This window comes from Scomber japonicus, chromosome 18 (genome assembly GCF_027409825.1).
Source record: "Scomber japonicus isolate fScoJap1 chromosome 18, fScoJap1.pri, whole genome shotgun sequence".
Lineage (NCBI taxonomy): Eukaryota > Metazoa > Chordata > Actinopteri > Scombriformes > Scombridae > Scomber > Scomber japonicus.
In genome coordinates this window covers 21,051,451-21,070,540 of record NC_070595.1, presented here as the reverse complement: position 1 = coordinate 21,070,540, position 19,090 = coordinate 21,051,451, and the positions used below count along the sequence as shown (strand labels likewise).

General features: G+C 37.4%; 1 protein-coding gene and 1 long non-coding RNA gene across 2 annotated transcripts in view; one reads left to right on the top strand and one right to left on the bottom strand.

Annotated features, from left to right (window-relative positions):
• The window catches only part of LOC128378889 (uncharacterized), a 54,564-nt gene extending 41,323 nt beyond the window's left edge, over window positions 1–13,241 (bottom strand). The window contains exons 1-2 of the long non-coding RNA XR_008323374.1: window positions 13,147–13,241; window positions 11,687–11,854 (exon numbers count right to left, since the gene is read on the bottom strand). This is a non-coding gene — a long non-coding RNA (uncharacterized LOC128378889). The remainder of the gene's footprint in view (window positions 1–11,686; window positions 11,855–13,146) is intronic.
• Window positions 13,242–15,199: 1,958 nt separating this feature from the next.
• igfals (insulin-like growth factor binding protein, acid labile subunit) lies at window positions 15,200–18,217 on the top strand. The gene is made up of 2 exons (XM_053337949.1): window positions 15,200–15,293; window positions 15,435–18,217. Exon 2 carries the CDS (start codon window positions 15,440–15,442, stop codon window positions 17,171–17,173), a length of 1,734 nt encoding a protein of 577 aa, XP_053193924.1. The 5' UTR covers window positions 15,200–15,293; window positions 15,435–15,439; the 3' UTR covers window positions 17,174–18,217.
• Window positions 18,218–19,090: the final 873 nt, after the last annotated feature.

The window sequence follows — 19,090 nt, the reverse complement described above, 5'->3', positions numbered from 1 at the left end:
TGAACCAGTGTTGTGTTGGTGTAATAGTGCCTCTCATCAGTACCAGCATGTACGTGATAATGATAGAATATACTGTAGATGGAGCCCCAGTGTTACAATGGTGGTTGGTCTTGTTCCTAGTAATTCAGTACCCCCCCCCCAAAAAAAATATTTTTTGGTATGAAGATGGTGTATCAGAGTTTCCATTATGGTTAAAACTCTTTAAAAGGCTTTTATTAAAAAATGTGACTTTTTTCTTAAATTTCACATCATCACATTTGTTGAATGTATCTGGTTTAGTACTGTAGTTGATGTGTCTATTGTTGGAGGTTGAAGGTTACTAAACGTCAGTCAGGATGAATGTAAAAATGCTGAAAAGCAAAATAAAGTTAGTTTTTCTTTGTAAATGCATCTGTTAAATACATACTGACAATATCTACTTACTTGCAAATGGGGACATTTTGGTCAACACTTCTTATCATAACTAATGTACTATACTGAGAACTCACTAAAATAGGACAACAAAAACACTGAATTCATGCCACACATGGCAAAAATTTTTAATAAATAAAGTTTTATGGTGCAATTGATTTTCTTTCTTTTTTTTGCACTTTTCCAGCCAAGCAATATAAAATGCTCATGCCTGCTTGCAAGTCTTACTCATGCAGCTGACTATTTCAAGCAGCTGAGGACAAGGCTGCACTCATAGCTGATGCACAAGTGGGAAGCGGTTAACCTGACGCACCAGATGGTTTGTTACACAGAACCATCTGAGAAGTTGTCCATGGAAACTGTTTGGAAAAGAGCAGGCACTGTCAAAGAAAATACTTGGCTACTTGAACCATCTGTCTATCACCATCTATATCCGTCTTACTTTGCGAGGTGGCTGAATTTGTGACACTGATACATCTGAAGCACCAGTGGTTCGCTGCCTCATGAGGTATTAAAGTGGGAACTGAAGTATAACTAATAAGGGCAGAAATTATGCAGATTGTTGTACTTGGATATCAATTATATTATCACACACTTCCAAGCTAACTGTATGCACAATTTTCCCAAATATGTATATCAAATGCACATGTCCTTTCACATAACTGCCTAAGTGTTTATTTCACGGTTACATAAAATCTATTGCTCACACTGTTCAATCTCAAGTACTACCTTCAGTTGATGTTTGGTCATGATTTTTATTTATGCAAATATTATTGTATAGTCATTACTATTGAATCTTCTTGTTTTGTGAATACAAACTCTTTTACTTTTTGCTCAGACAAAGATACTGAAACCACTGTTATTAAGCTGCATTACATTATATTCACATAGGAAGATCTATTGTAATACTGTCAGTTAAAAACATAATGTGTATAATATCTGTTTGCACTGCAACATCCAGTAATGAAAGCACCTATGTTGTATCTCATAAGGTTTAAAGGAAAGCCCCCATTATCACAAGTCTTATACAGTTCACTATGATGGCTATCAGTTCTGTGTATCACTGTTAGCTTATTATCATTATATCTAATTGCTCTATTGAATGTTGTTCTGTGTCTTTATGTATAATACAAAGTTACTTTGTTTCCCTTGTTTATATTTACAACCTCTGTGTTTGACAGTTCACATCCTCCAGCTATCCTGATAAAATACTAACCTAAGTATTCATCATTTTCCATACATTGATTGTGCAGTAAAACATAATCCCCATGTTGTCACTGTCTTGCTGAAACCTTGAATCTTCAAGATGCTACTTTTCCTTATTTTGAATTGTATTAAATTACAATTAAACCACTGATTGGTTTACTGGTTTTGGAAGTCTAGAAAACTCAGAGGTTAATGAAACATTTTCTAAATGTGGAACACCTTGACTGCTGCCTTTCCTGGTGATACAAGGTTTCTGTAAAATAATGCACACTGATGATGTCAACTATTTTTTGTGAAGTGCGTATTACATCGAAGTGTAACCTAACTTTTACAAAGGACTACAACTGTAGCTTAGCACAACACAATGTTATTGGACTTCATTTAACATTCCAGCCAAAAGGTAAACAATATCAGTAAGACTATTACAGCTTTAAGCATTTTGTAATTGGTTCGTTCAACTGATTCACAATAACAAAAGCCAATCAGAAAATAAAATAAATAAGATGCATTGACTTCAATATCCCAAAAACAACAAGAGCTAAGTTGTCTGTAGCATTTGGGTTATTTTTTCCTTTTAATTTCTGATTCTCACTGGTTCTATCAGCTGGCCCCTCACAACACCACATCATAACATTATGTAAGAGCTCTTGAGTGCAGCCAGAGGACTTCTTCTGGATCATACTGTATACTACAGTTTATGAAACTTTCTGTTTGTAGTGCGCTCCAGCTGTAAAACGCGTGTCATTATTCTGTCTACATTAAAATTATTTTTAATAACTCTGTCTCTTCTCCAGACTTTCTTAAAGCCATTTGTCCTTGATAGTTATGATTATGCTTATAATTATAAGATTGCAGCAGTTTCACAGTCAAATCACAGGTTAAGACACATTTTATTATGGTGCATACAAAACGTAATGGTTGTGGTGCCAACTAATTATGATTACTTCTATAGCTGGGAAATGTATTGATATTATATTGATATTGTGACTATTATCATCTTAGATTTTAGGTATGTAATATGGTGGTATAGCATAAGTATTGTCTTTTCTTGGTTTTCAAGGCTACATTACAGTAAAGTGATAATATTTTCTGAACTTATCGGATTGTTCAAGTTAGTCTATTGAAAAAATCTCTACATCAAAAATCTCATTGTGTAAATATTTTGTGAAAGCACAGCCAGCCCAACAATGCTGTCAATATTCAAGGTGTTTGGTTGAAAATATTGTGATATTTGATTTTGTCCATATTGCTCAGCTCTAATTACTTCTATATCTATGGATCAGTAAAGAAAAACTTCACACTGTAACGTTTCATAAAACAGCTTATGTTGTATGGGCTCTTCAAGTACATGAACACAACAACAGCCAGCTACAATCTCACATTCCTTCAGTTCAGAGGACTAGGAGCGACGCACATTGATTTCCTCACTGTGGCTTTACGTACCACTGATAGGCACTTCTTGAAGTACCTGCCACTCTCATGTGAAACGTTCAATACATGCTTATCTGTCAAGGCCTGGATAAATAAAGGAGAATTGATTCAGTGCTAATGCCTTAACTGAGTTAGTTCAACTCAATGAAGAGTCTTCTCTATTGTGGATAAGTGGATTGCATGATAAATCAATAGTACAGCAGCGCGAAAGAGAACAAAGCTGAACATTAAATGGGGCTTCTTGCAACCAGAAACAAAAATCTTGATCTGTTTGCATTTTTTTACTACATCCTTGCATTGGAATTCAAATACAAAACATTTTTTGGAGAAATAATAATAAATAACACATAATTCCACACAAATTAAAGCAATCTTTTCCAGTCATACGGCCACACATAAACTCCACACAGGAATTTAGAACCTGTAGAATGAAAGAACCCAGAACTGGAGCCGAGGAGGACAGGCACCATTAATCGTTCCTGAAGGCATTTTTAGATGACGGTTTCTAACTCAACTTTTTACACTTGTTGGAGAATTCAATCAATTTTGTACCTGTTACTGCAGATTATTCCTGTTTACAGCCATGCTTTCTATCAGAACTTCAGTTTTAACAAGCTTCTGGGAACATAATCTTTTTCGTGAAGACGCCAGGAGACAATCTTTTTAATTAGCAAATGATGTTTCCTACCACCACAGTGGTTCCCTCTGGAAATTAAAGCAGCACAGTAACCTTATTCAGTCAAACAGAGGGGCACAGCCATGTCCTGGTGTGTGAAATTTCTCGATTCTAAAACTACGATATAAAATGCTGCATGATTTTTCAAACATTAAGTCATGCAGCATGGTACTTTTCACATAAGGTATAAACAGCCAATCCATTGGGAAATGCTTTTGTTCAAATAAATGTGATTTTGAATTTACATACTTAGAAAAAATGTGCCGCAACTCCTATGGCAGAGACTCCGCTGGGAGTGAACAACTTAATGGTAAAACATGTGTATTCACACGACATGAATTTATGGTTTTCCTTGCGTTGAAACGTCTGCAGTGTTGGGACAGATTTCTGCTTTTCCAAAAGCCATTAAACTGGGAGGAAGCATGAGGAAGCATAAGCACCAGCATAAGCCTAGATAAGAAAGAAATGAGTCAATAGTTGAAGGATTGTTGGAAATCCTCTTTTCTCCATAGTACAAATGTGCACTTTAAAATCAAAGACAGAGAGACAGTCAGGCAGAAAAGAATAGTCTGCTTTGTTTGCCTCCCCTGCGGCTTTTGCTCCCTGACCTCCACATGGTTTATGATTATTGTGATACTGCAGCACTAACATCTGATACTGAACAAGACTAAGCGACTGTGGAAATAGGACTGCGCAAACACAAAGTTTGCAATGTCACAGAGGCAGACATACCTATTATTAACAGCTTATAATTCATGGATCCATGTGTTCCAACAGAGTTGGCATTAGAATGAATAGAAAAAGTCCTGGTGAGTCAGTTTTACTAGAGAGCAATTTTATTAGACATTTTTATGGGACTTCTGATTAATTTGATCACTGATAACATGACAAGGAGGATGGGATAAGGAGTGTGACATTTACTTTTAATTTCACATTAATGTCATTAGTGACATCTATCCAGGGAGCAAAGATGAAACTGAGCCGTTTGAAATTACTCTTACATATTTACACATATATTTAAATTTCCCTTGCTCAACAATGATTACACACACACACACACACACACACACACACACACACACACACACACACACACACACACACACACACACACACACACACACACACACACACACACACACACACACACACACACAAATATAGATAGTAGTAGAAATATAGATAGTTTATGTAGTTTATGTAGTTATGTAGTTTATGACAACATATCTAATGAATGCATTTGGGTGTGTGTGTAATGTGTAATATTCTGCTTAATTTAATCTGCCTTTTTAAAATTATCTACTTAATCAGTTTAGTTGTTTGGAAGCATTTTCAAAAATTAGTGGTCAAAAGGTCCACTGTACTGCAGTCAGGCTACGTGGCTAAAGAGGGAGCAATTCAGATAAATAGACATCAGCAAGGCTCGAATATGCTCCGAATTACTCCATTCTCAAATCCAGTGCAGAGTAACACAGCCCAGATCATTGTGCTGCTACAAAAGCAAGTGAAGCAGCTTGGAGCAAAATCTGAGTGTTTCTGAAAGGAGGCACACAGAGATTAGGAATGTGGAGCTCCTCTGAGAGATGCCTTCACAGCAGACAAAGACTCTGAGAAGTCTTTCCTTCTGCTTGAGGAGGGAAGAAAGGTCACCATTTTGGGATAGGAATTGTTTTTCTGGGGTAAAAGTCAGTGATGCTCATATTACCGTCATCACTACTTTCTAACAATGTGGGCTTGGTTTTTTTTTAGACCAAATACTTTATGAACTCCCTTATTCTATTCCCCCACTCATGGTCACTGTAACCTTAAAATCGAAGTTTCTGCTTAACCTACACACTATTGCTTGCTCACACACTGGTGCCATTCTTACAGAAATTTCATAAACAGATAGAAAGGTCCACAGAGAATTCCCTGCACCAAGTTCAAGAGTAGACTGAACACTGAAAAACAGCGCTGTAGTAGGTGTCAAGATGCAAACATTGTCAAGTTGGCACAGAGGCGCTATCCAAATGCATCAATTTGGGTGACAACTGCAGTTTTTAATCTAAACATATGATTCCATCTTCTGCCACTCACATCTCACTGTACTCTGTTCTGTCCTCCATCAGATAAATTAACACAATTGAGGCTTTGACCTGTTCCACCATCTGCTCTAGTAAAATACTTTTGGCTTTGCTTGTTCATAGTATTTAAACTAATGCCACACATTTATGCTGTAAAAAACTCCGATGCTTCCATGATTCATTCTATAAACATTTATCACACCCAGCAATATGTATACTTTACGATCTTCAAATTTACGACTCTTCAGAAAAACTATGCATCCATTATGCAAGAGACTGTGCCACTGATGAAAGATAAGTCATGGTCAATTTTGTTTCCAACTTCAGGAGAGACACGTTAATATTTATGAAGCTCGTCTACAGTGTCACAAAACAATGTTAATATCGGGTATCGTGATTTTGTTGTTCCAGGTGAGAATTATCTTCGATGAACTGGAGTCATTTTAATCAGTCCTAAAATCTAATCTTGTTCTCAGTCAATGGCTGTTTGAGATGATAAGACCAATATCTCTTTTATAGTAAGGCCACCTAAATGTTCTTAATCCTCATTAAATAGTTCACAAAGACAGAAATTGTGCCAGGTGGGTCATCAGACTAGAATGACAATCTTATTTCCCAAATCACTTCTCCTATGTGGCTTTGGGTGTGAAGATCAGACACCATCAGACATGATTAACCTTCCAATTAAACTGTCACTGTTAACATTGTCTCACACATCTCCTTCAGAAAGTCCCTCAGAGGCTACCTGCCAGAAATTGCACATGGGGAGTTATATCTACACAGTAAGTAGGACTTGCAAATATGGAGGTGATAGGCCTGGGCCATAGTGATATGCACTATAGTGAAAGAAATAGTTTGTTCAATGTTTTCACTTAAATTCATTAAATTTAAACTTCCACAAAAGCACATAACAAACAGGCAAAGTTCAGTTTTACAAACAAACGACAAGCATGTCCTCTCCGTGGCTCATAAACAGCCTATCATATCCCTTGATAATAGGGTGTGGAATAATAGGGACACGAAAACAGGTGTGTTGTTCGGATGTACCATCGACATGTGACAAAAACAGAAACAGTATGAGTAAGAAAAGTGCAGATGGTAAGGGAATTGTTGACAAAGTAAACGGTAAATAAAACAGAATAAATAAAATGAATAAATAATAAAATATGAAAGTAAGGTGGTTAAAGTCTTCTTCGGGTCTTCATTAAATAGATCATTAAGAAAATATCAATAATTATTGATAGACTGAAATTAAACATTTTATCATGATCAATATTTCAGCCAATCAGCCCTACAAGATTAGATGTAATATAAATGTGAAATCCTTCAATAAGCTGCTGCATGGGGAGAATATCTAAAATGAACTCAACAGCTGAAGCTTGAAGCTAAAAAATAACTTGGATGAGTCAGATACTGGCGACAGACAGTATGAAGAGCTCTTAGTTTGACCACATCTAATCAAGAAATGCCACGGCAGAGAGGGAGATGATGAAATGTAAATTTAGGTTTGGTTTAATAAAACTTTGATTTTCAAATACATGGTTGGGAACCTTTTAGGTCAAAAGAAAATTAAAGGATCCTAAATTATTCTGGAAATTTCAGTGACTTTAAAAACAGTAAGGGCTGCAGTATCCTGCTTTATTTAATCATTTATTTCTACTTTTGTCTTCCTGCTTGTCTCTATTCAATACTCAAACTTTTGGTTTGATTATTAGTAGAAGCACGCAAACTGAAAAAGACAGACTGTTAAACGGACCAAAACATTGTCATGTAATGTAATTATTTCATCCCAGCTTCATTCTCTTGTCAGTCCCTTCTTCCCATTCACTGAATGATGACAGTCGTTAAAGTCACAGACATGACTTATAATTTTTTGGTCTCTTTGTACTTACTGACTCGCTGCACCTCTTTATCTCCTTTCTTTCTTTAACATCCATTCCATAAGCGGCTTCTCACTTTTCTCCAAAGCCCTCTGAGGAAGAGTCACAAAGTCACATCACATACTGACCTGTAGCCTTTTTCTCAGGATGAACAATCCAAAGACATTTATTTAACATGCCTTTAACACAAACAACCCCAATGAATCAGCCTCACATATTTAAAGACACCTCATACTTAAAACATAAAGGAAGTATATTCTAAAATACAAAACATTTATTTCCACGTCAACCCTCATGAAACATATATAAAACGTTTGCATTACTAAGATACAACTGTGTAATATACTCTAGTTTAAAAAAGGTACAAACTGTGACTATAATATTTCTGCCATTCCTACATCAAAGATATACATTTTTTTAATAACTAAGTGCAAAAAGCAAGACAAAGGCACATTATTGGATTTCAATGAAATATGTACAAGAGAAAATAAAGCCTGTTCTTCTGTGAACTGGATCTTAAATGGTGCATGTCTGTTAAACTTTAATTCACTGACAGCGGCCAGTAACAGTAAGCCGTCCTCGTTAAGATTTCATTAACAGTCAGGAGGGCAACAAAACTATGAAGATTACAGCCCAAATAAAATCTGTTGGAAAGAAGCAGAAGCTTATATCTCCTCAGAGAAATAACAATTCAGTTGCCAGTATTCAAACTGCAGAAACAGGACCCATGGTGTCAGCCAAAATGAGCTGTTCTGCAATGAAACGACTGTTGGACTAGTCAATTATTCATTTATCCATCATCTACAGTGAGCTATGGGAGTGAGCTGATCTGAACATAAGTGAAACTGAGAAAAAACATGACGAGGTCAAAACCTAGTATGTGGCTTGACTATGTAAAGGCACTCAGTCACGTGGCATTCGGCCGAGCTCAGCTTCTCAGTCAGTCACAGACATTTGCTGTTATAGGGCTCGTCCCACTGCTGCGGTCCAGCCAAAAAGAGCGCTTTGTTGTTTGTAAATATATGAGGTCCTTCACACAATGTGAACATCCTCCTTCAGCTTTCAGAAGCTTTTAAAGCTTTAGCTCACGATGAATCCTAAAACTGTCAGTGTTTGGGGAGCTGTAGTGGATATTTTGTCACGCAGATACATAGAAAAACAATTGGTTCTGTTATTGTAAAATACTGGGAGTTGAAAACTTTATGATGCCAAAGAAGAACAAGTTTACAATGTTTTTCTGGCTATCAAAAGTCATGTGAAAAACATAAAACATTATTTTTTCTCAAACAAAGAATTGGCTGGCTTTTACTAAATGCTTTTGCACAGTTGCTGCAGCTAAATGATAAAAGATTAAAGTAATGCTGAAAGGAGACAATTTTACTGTACACAGTGGCCTCTGGTGTGGTCTGTGCAGTATCTTCGTGAGCCAGAAGAAACTTTCATCACCAAACAAGGACTCTCACTTACAGACTTGCAAAAGAAGTCAAAGTGATGTATGTGTGCTACAATTCCTGTCTAAGAAAAGGAACAATTAAAATATTCCACTCATGCCACAGGCACAGTGTATTTTTTTATTATTGACCTACACTTCTATCTACATTTATTCACTCCACTACCATAAATGTGGAGCAGGAGCCCTGGGCAACAGACTGATAACACACAACTATTTTCATCACCTTGCGATGACACATTTTGCACCTGGTTAAGTATGATGAACTTGAAAAAAAATGGGTCATTTTAGAATAAATGGTTTTGAGGAACTATACTAGGAAAGTAACACGAATGTAAGATGTATCATGGTTTATGAAAAGTTTGGATCAATAATTTACATAGCTTTTACACGCAAACTCACTGTACTGAAATAACTAAACATTTATGCCATGGAGGTGGAGGAGGTGTTGTTTCGTTTTCCAGATCTATAACAGTTATCTGAAGACATAAAAGAAGAACAACCTTCCTAGGAAAATGTCAAAAACAAATAATTGCAGCTTAGCTGGTTTGTAAAACTAAAACTGCTGGCTGTTGCCCTCCATAGTTAATGTACTTCTCCATCACAAGAACAGTTGAAATGGATATGGGGACAGCACTGACCTGGATAAAGTTAGTCAGGAAAATGGCAAGACTACAGTCATGGAGTAAAATACTGTCCTGGATTCCTCAATTTTTGGGATTTATTATGTGCTAGTTAGTGCTTTTTCATTCTTCACCAAGGAAATGCATTAAGGGAATACTGTGTAGGACACAGTGTGCAAAACGGAGGGCCATTTTCTTTGAAAAACATCTGCACTCAGTCCAAGAATTTAAAACTTTTGGAGGGGAAATTCAAAGCCATGGGGTCACCTTTGATGTAACTGGAAAGTATAGAGGAGAAACTGTCAAAAAACTGACATGACAGCCGCACACCACAAGGAAGAGCGAGTCGTGGCTGAAGTGCCAAGTACAGACTAACGTAGAGTAGTATTTGTGGTTTATTTGATTTACTGGATTATAAAGCAAAATAGTAATTAGTAGTGAGACAGAGACAGATCTGCAAAAATCCCTGAGAGATTTCCGTCATTTCAATATCTAAGTGATAGTTAGTACCATTACTGCAAAGAGAGGCAAGCTGGTACATCTTTTCAAAACCATACATAATTCCCATGAGAGGGATTTCCCAGCCAAAAACAATGATCAAATCTCACTAAAGCATGAGGTGGCATCCACAGAATTGTAATAGTCTTGTTGGGAATAAAAACACACAAACAACATGAAGGGGTTTATCAAGTAAGAATTAGACTGAAATCATGGCTGCTTTTATGGACATTCAGTTATCCAGAAAACATATGACACAAATGTAAATAAATGTCAGAGAATTTCAAAGATCAACTGAGGGAAGATACTGCAACAAGCGTTCCTCACTCCAGTTGGATGAGTTGTGACGATCTGGCATATTTTTTAAATAAATCAGCTTCTATCAGACTGGCATTTGAGGACACAAGCACAATAGAGACACAGCTAACACTATTTCCAGTGAAAGGCCATACAAGGGACAAAGATAAATATCAAGGTGTTTTTTGTAAGGTGTCACAAAGAAAATTATGTTCCAGTTCTGACAGGTCTTGAATGGTGGTTATTTAGCTCTCCTTTGAAGAACAAATAGCTAAGTTTAGGTGTGATTAAGGGAGCTGTCACCTGAAATCAAAGAGTTTCTCACATGGCCAAAGTTCTGTGTTGATTACTGAGTCACTGATATGCTGAATGAACTAAATGTATAGCTCACAAGATCAGATCTGTGACTACTTCCCAAGTGCAATTCAAGCTGTGACTGCTGTAAACTAGGCTGCAACACCAGGATCTGCTCTCAAAATATCCATTCAAAGCTTCAGCATCATGGTTAGGACGCAGAGGAACTTGGCAGCTCATATTAAACAAGGCAAATGTATAATAACTCATCAGAGTTTGACAGATGCTTTTCCCCTTAGCTGAGCCTGTTGCCATGTACACGTATTTCCTGTTGGCCCAGATACGTAGATGTGATGGCACTGACTCCAAAATTGGATCACTTACTTACCTGGACACAGCAGCAGTAGAGAATGAAATGCTGACCCTTAAAATGACATACAGATGAAGTGTGATGTGTCTGAGAGGAAGTGTGAGTTCTGTATACTGTCAGAGAAGCATCCCGACATCAGAACGTAGCCTTGTTATTATCAGCGCTTTTGTGGGTCAACCTGTTTATGTAGGTCTGCATTGTTCTTATGTGATGATCAAAAAGATTGAATTGAAAAGTACAAGTGCTGTAGAGTATTAATAAACAACTAATTGTGTTCCTGAATCAGCATGTTTGCTCATCACGCTAAGGTATTGGGACATATATGAATGAATGAGAGGGCTAAACGAGGCTATGGATTGAGTCTAAATTCCTCCTGGGATTCATCAGCTGCTTTTTTATCTTCTTCTGAATGAGATCCAGGTCTCCTCCTGGCAGCTAATTCAGACAGACTTTCTCTGTGCAGTTGAGTGTGTGAAGTATCTCTCACCTGTCCTCTTCCCGGCCTTAGAAGCCAACAGCATGTGGGTGTGTTCAAGGTTATTCAGCAAAGTCACTGGTTTCATCCATGACATGACGTTAGCGCGCAGGACACCAAGATATCTGTGAGAGTACAGCGAGCAGCTGGACTCAGTGTGAGTGAATCATCTGGGCAAACCTTCATAAGACAGGATGACAGAGAAAAATGAAAGTGTTTCAGTGAAGGTAGAATTAAGTTAAATAAGGAAAAAGCCGTAAGAACCAGGAGACATGGAGTAGTTACTTGCCAAAATGGGCACTGGAATTAAATGTGAAAAATAACCCAGCAAAACTTAATGACCTTAATTATTATATACATTATAATTAAAAAACAACAACTATACAGTCTCACAACATGATCAATACCTATACAACTCTCTAGGATAAAAGGATAAAATATTCTGAGATTATATACTTAGACAGCCTCTTTCCCTCTCGTAACCTTATGAATCAGACAGAACTGAATTCTTAAAGAAACAAAGTGAAAATTATGTATTTCTTATTTCACAAGACATAATCCCTGATGTCAACAAATACATAGTATACATTAATAGTATAAAGCATGATTATCACCTACAGTGAGAGTTTTAAACCTTGTAATGTTGACAGGTTAGCTTAATGTATGAACACAACGTTGTACATTATTCACCATATAAGTCTTTAATGTTATATACCAAATAGGATGTGGCAGCAGTCTGTGTCACGCAGCTAGCTGGAGAAAATCGAACAAGATAATTGGGTCATCAGCAGGTACATCTTAGTACAAAACACTTTTTAACTCATAGTGTTTCATGTCTGACAAGATAACTGGAAACTTTGCATGGTTTCAAAGGTGAATCAGGTCTAACCGTAAACTGTGCTTAAACTATCTGGAAAGCAGCCTAAGCAAAGACACAAACACAGAACAAATAAACGGTATTGATCCCAGTCACAATACCACTTTTGATAGGTCGAATGAAGAATTTTAAACCACACCATATTCCACTTACACCTACACAGATTTCAACAATATGACTGCCCATGTTGAAATTAGTTTAGTTAACTGACACAATCTATGAAGTAAAACATTATATAGGCCTACCTAACAAACTACACTTAAAATTTCTGAGTGTGATCTTGATAAAAAAAGTTAAAAATGTCAGTTAATAGTGATTTGTACTACAGTAAATGACTTAAACAGACCCAACGAAAGCAGCGTCGGATCCCATTATGTACAGTTAAATGATGCTGAAAGTTAGGCTTCTTGAACATTTCATGTCAAGACTTCACTGCAGCAGAGTGAAAAAAGTGATATGATGGGCTTCAATACTGATCAGCAAGCAATTTAGATTGACATGGTGCCTTTCAAGGCTGTTCTCCACTGCTGAGGAAGCACAACATTTATACAGAATAATTTGAGAAGAGTAAGGCACAGTCCAGTCAAACACTTACAGCCACGGCAGCAGGCTCTGCCACTCACTTTTAAGACTCCTCTCCTCCTCTCAGGAAGCCCACATGAACTGAAAAACCTGGGGACCTTCGTCTCTGGTTGAGTGCCGAGGAATGAGCCAATTATGTAGAGGTGTTTGTCAGGGGAGCAACACTCATGAAACAACTCACTACAGCAGCCAGTTGGCATTTTTTGGCAGTAAAAACTGCAGTGTTTTATTTTTCCTCTTTGTAAAATAATTTGCTATTCATTCTGTGAAAGAAAACAACCCTCTTAATTAAACTATATGTATTATCCAAAGACGTCACGAAATATGACAACTACAGTTCTCTAGTGTTACCTGATAAGATTGAAGGCATGTTCTATGTCCGACACAAGCTCTGTTTACCATTAAATAAAACAAACTGTCTTTTATATGCTTTCAAAAGCCCTTTACAGGCAAACATACCATGCAGTTGGACCTAGATGTGACAACAAACCAGCAGTGCTCTCTACTGGCAAAAGAAATAAAAGTTTGAATTCATTGACTCCCTGGTCTTCTCAGTAAACTAACTATCACATCTTCTTTCAGCATCAATTAAATGGACATTGATTAATTGGTGGGACATATGCACAATAAAAAAAAAGATTTCAGTCAGTGCATTTTTTTGACACAAAACATTACACATACCATTAAAAATACATGTCAAATGTAATTTTAATTTTGGTATATGAAAAATGTATTTGTCACAAATTAAAAAATAAAATTAAAAAAATGCTGATGCTAAAAAGAAAACAGAAGACACTGTGCCATATCTATTCTTCTATAAAACCATTAAAAACATTGATTTTTAGATTTAAACTTAGATGGTAATGAATTTGAGGCACACATAACTCATTTAATCTATGTGAGACTATTGCTTAACAAATCTATTTTCACTCACATATAAAATTAAAATAGTTAGAAGGCTAATGTTCTTTCAGTAAATCCACTGAGTGTAACCTCAGGCTACTGAAGAAGTTAAGTTCGTCTTGTACATCACATACCCTTCCTACCAGAAGAGAATTCGATTTTTCCCACTTACTCACTGCGGAAATTGGCCAGTTTTGAGTGACAGACATTATTAATTTAGAGGATGTGTTCAATTAAATTAATTTTCTTCATGTTGTGAGGTGTTGTGAATCCTGTTTTGATAAGTCAGTCAATGAAATTCATGTGCAAGCACACACAGTTATCTGAATGTGGTTGTCCTTTAGAGCATGACCAGTTCATGGTTGTCTAAAAGAACCCAGATACCACATGAAAGAGTAAACAGTAAGTTAGTCATTACAAATGGACCTCTGGAACTGACCTCATCCTACACTGTCAAATAAGTGAATGAAAGTAGCATATCAGTTTTTATCAGGTTTTTTGCAGACAGTATAAACCTAATAACATGTTGTATTTATACAAATATAAAGGGGTAGCTGGTATTAATAGTTAGTAAACTAATACTCTAAATGATTATGTAATATTAGATGTATAGTATGAGGTAACATACAACCCGCCCCCTCCTAATATAACCCCCTTTTCTAAACAGGTAATGTATACAAAGTCATGTTATTTCAGTTAAGGATCTAGTGTTTGGGTTCATCTTATCTCTTTTCCACTGTATATCAGTTACAATCTACAGTAAATGCACTCAGTGACAGAACCCTGACTTTACTGAACACTACAGTCTACTTTCACTGAATCCCATATTAGATTGAAAATACAGGATGTGTGTGATAAGAATAAATGGGAGTACATATGTATGTAATCATTAGATATTTCAATAAAGTAACATTATCACCACACTGACCCAATAGATAGTATGGTCTCATTTTAACAACTTTATAATAGTGGAACTATTAAGGACACTGGATTATGGATATTAAATGATCACAGTTGATATAAATGACAGCCAGCGTAGGGTTCTCGAAAAGATTTAAAAAAATAAATACTAGCAACATTCAGCACAAAACTAATGGAAATGAATGGGTTAATTGTACACATTCAGTGGACTTCACTTTGAAAAAAGGTTTGGGGGCTTGGCTGACTCTCCATTCAGTGTACAAACAACTGCACAAGGGTTGGTCATTCAGTATTTCACAGCCTGTCCACCTTAAATCAAGATCTCTCGGGTTCAAGGTAAGCAATATATTTTAAGAACGAAACATTAACAATTAAATTTTTCCCCCCAACATTTTTAACAAAGCATCACATTTTACACCATTCTGTGAGAATATCTGAGAGTGAATTTACTGAGTGATATCAATACTCTATTCACAGCTGTTATGCGAACCATTGTGCTGTTGGTGTTGTGGGTACTGGGAACATCACTGGTGTTGTCAGACCCCGACACAGCTGGAGACAAGGCAACCGAAGAGCCTATTCCATGTTCTAAGGGATGCTCCTGTATGCACGATGAATACAGCTTGGAGCTCAACATGTACTGCAGTGCTCGAAACTTCACACAAGTCCCATCTGATATGCCGCCATCTGCTCACTCTCTCTGGCTGGATGGCAACTTATTTACCTCGCTCCCAGCATCGTCTTTCAAGGATCTTACCAATCTGGACTTTTTGAATCTGCAGAGTGGCCAGCTGGCGACTCTTGACCCGCAGGCTTTCAAAGGACTTCGGTCACTAGCACACATTCACCTTGAGCGCAATCGCCTGCGGGCGTTACCGGGTATTATCTTCCAGAACACACCTAACCTTGCCTCACTTAGTCTGCATAACAACCACCTGATTCGTGTTGAGGAGAGACTGTTTGCTGGACTTTCAAACATGTGGCTTCTGAACCTAGGATGGAACTCACTAGCAGTTTTACCTGAGACAGCTTTCCAGGACCTGACAGGTCTACGAGAGCTTGTTCTTGCAGGGAATAGACTTGCTTACTTGCAACCACAGCTCTTCCAAAATCTTGCTGAGCTTAAAGAGTTGGATCTAACTGGAAATTATCTCAAGGTCATCAAGGCTAATGTGTTTGTTAAACTCACTAAACTGCAAAAGCTTTACCTGGCCCAAAACCAGATCGTGACAGTGGTTCCCAGAGCCTTTGTAGGCATGAGGTCGCTCAGATGGCTGGATCTCACAAACAACAGACTGACCACACTTCACGACGACACTTTCTTGGGCTTGCACAGTCTTCATGTGCTGCGTCTTTCCAACAACTCTATCACTGGAATCAGGCCCAGGACTTTCCGCGATCTGCAGTACCTGGAAGAACTACGACTCAGTTACAACAGGATCAGAGCCCTGGGCGAAAGGATCTTTGAAGGCCTTAGTCATCTGGAGGTCCTAGAGCTAGAGCATAATAACTTGCAGGAGGCACAAGTGGGTAGTTTCACAGGCCTGTCTCATGTGGCTGTTATCAACCTGTCCGGAAGCTGCTTCCTCAGTCTACCGGACCAGGTATTCAAAGGCCTGTCGAAGCTTCACAGCCTTCATCTGGACAGAGGCTGTCTAACAAGAATCACAACTCAAGCATTCACTGGACTGTCTGGTCTACGGAGGCTTTTCTTGCAACACAACAACATCTCTACAGTGGAACGCCAGAGCTTTGTGGACCTGGTAGGCCTACTGGGACTAGACTTGAGTTATAACAAGTTGGAGGTTCTCCCAACCAACACATTTTCTGGTCTAAAGAATTTGGAGTACTTGCTATTGTCCAACAATGAATGTCGACAGTTTTTGCAAAACGGCACAAAGCAGTTACTTCCAAGACTGCGCTATCTAGACCTGAGAGCTAATGCCTTGACAAGCATGGTACCTGATTTCTCAGAGAATATGGAAAAACTTTTGTTGTCTGGGAACCGGTGGAAATGTGACTGCGGTGCCCTCCCACTCAGAAACTACAGCTTGAGGAATCCACTGGTGGTACCTCGACAAGTGGAGACCCACGCAGAGAGTGAAGAGCCTGACACTACTATCACCATATACAACAACATTACATGCACCAGCCCACCACATCTAGCTGGTATGGACCTACGGGATATTGCCAATGAAGTCTTCCAAACCTGCTAGGCAGACACAGGCATACATGATTACAAAATTGGGTCGTACACACGACAGAGTATTCCAGAATTGTCAGATAATATTTTTAACAATGTAACTAAATGTTTCAGATTTCAAGCTCAAAACTGTAATACTGATGTAAGATTCAGTTTCATATTTCATGTTGACTATTAACAGAAAAATTGATGTCATCATCTTTACAGAAAATGTGTTTCAAAATACACTTGAAGGAAGATTTTTTTTTCATTTAAGAAAAATTTAATTTCCTTCTGCTTTATGGAGTTTTGTGTTAATAGTGAATGTGTAATTGTGGGAAAGTGCGACTACAGTGGGTAAACTGCCATCTCTTTAAAGAAAATAGAATTTTATTCAATCCACAAAAAATGCTTTGAGATAATTCAATGGATACTGACATTAGAGAGTAAGAGGGACTGTATATATCTTAGTCTAGGGATTTGATCTCTTAATATGGAGACAGTTTTGCATATATATGCAAGCATATGAAAAAAACAATGAATGGATTTGAATGATATATTTTCCAAAAATATTTTAATATATTTTAAAATGTATTCTATGCCTCTATATGCTATCATGTATAAACCACTTGGCCCTCCTTTCATGCTCTTTAACCACAGTGTATGTCTTTAACACACAAAGTATCGAATTTACATTGTTACAGAATGGCACTTTCATTGCTGTGATCATGAGCATTTTAGGACAGTGAAAATTGTGATAACAAGAAAGAGAACTGGAAGGGAATGGACCAGTAATTTGAAATGGATGGATGAAATGGTTAATGTTTGGCTCCTTAACCGTATGCAAAAATAAGAGGAACAAAACTGAAATGGCACTTTAACTTTAAGACATCAAGGCATAATAAATGATAATTTATGTGACAGGAGTGGATGTCCAAAAGGTTTGGCAAAGAAATTACAGACAGGATGAATTACGAATATGTGTACAGCTGGTGTCTTCATGAAATGCTTGTTACTTTTAAGTATTTTGAACTGTTAGGAAATTGTCTAAAAAGTGTAATAAATTGATTGAAACATGTGCCTTGTCTTTATTAAAATGTTTTATGTATTATATATTATGTGTTTCATCATGTATTATGTAAATGTTTTATAAGAGCTTTTAGAATACCACCATGATTTTGACCTTTGCCATCCGATTTGCTAGCTTGGTTAGCACGATCTTTCACTAGTGAAAAACAGGCTTCAAACTAGTGAAACAAAATGTACTGAGCGTTACCGGAAAAAACTGAAGATACAACAATAAGAACGTCTTTTAGTACAACCAAATGTGACTTTTTGGGCGACCAAAATGTTACAATTAACTTTAATTATGACGGGGGAGGGTTATACTATATAACAAATTGGTCAGCCAAACAGTTGGCTAGTCACGAAGCAGCTACAAAAGATGAACAGGTACGAATTTGACACGAGGTAAGCACGTTCAAGAGGATTTACTGTAGTAAAGTATTTGTTAACACTTGGGTATATTTGTCCAGACAACCTACCTCGGGGCATGTCCCTTTCTCTGTGTGTCATGAACAGCCAGAACACCGTGTTTGTAACCCAATTGTTTGTCCAGGTGCAAAAACGCTTCCCTGTGATTTTAACGTGCGATTTCTGACAGCACTTGAAGGCAACACTGCATTGTTGACAGGCTAACGTGCCGCACATAGAAGCCTTCTGTTGCCAGTGGTAACCAAGAATCCCCAAACACGTTCCTCACAGTTATGTAAAACACTTTGTCTTACTTTAAGGCTATCTCTGTCTGCTGAAAATGGAGCTGAATCACTGGAGTTCAATTCTGGAGAAAGTGAAACCGCATATACCGACCATCGACTTTAATTCTTTATCGGTAGGGTTCTTTATTCCTAATTCATTTAAATGAATTAAGTTAAGTAGATAACACCAAACA

What these genes read in the sequence shown, in the direction of transcription:
- igfals (XM_053337949.1), top strand. Translation starts at nt 15,440, where the DNA reads ATGCGAACCATTGTGCTGTTGGTGTTGTGGGTACTGGGAACATCACTG.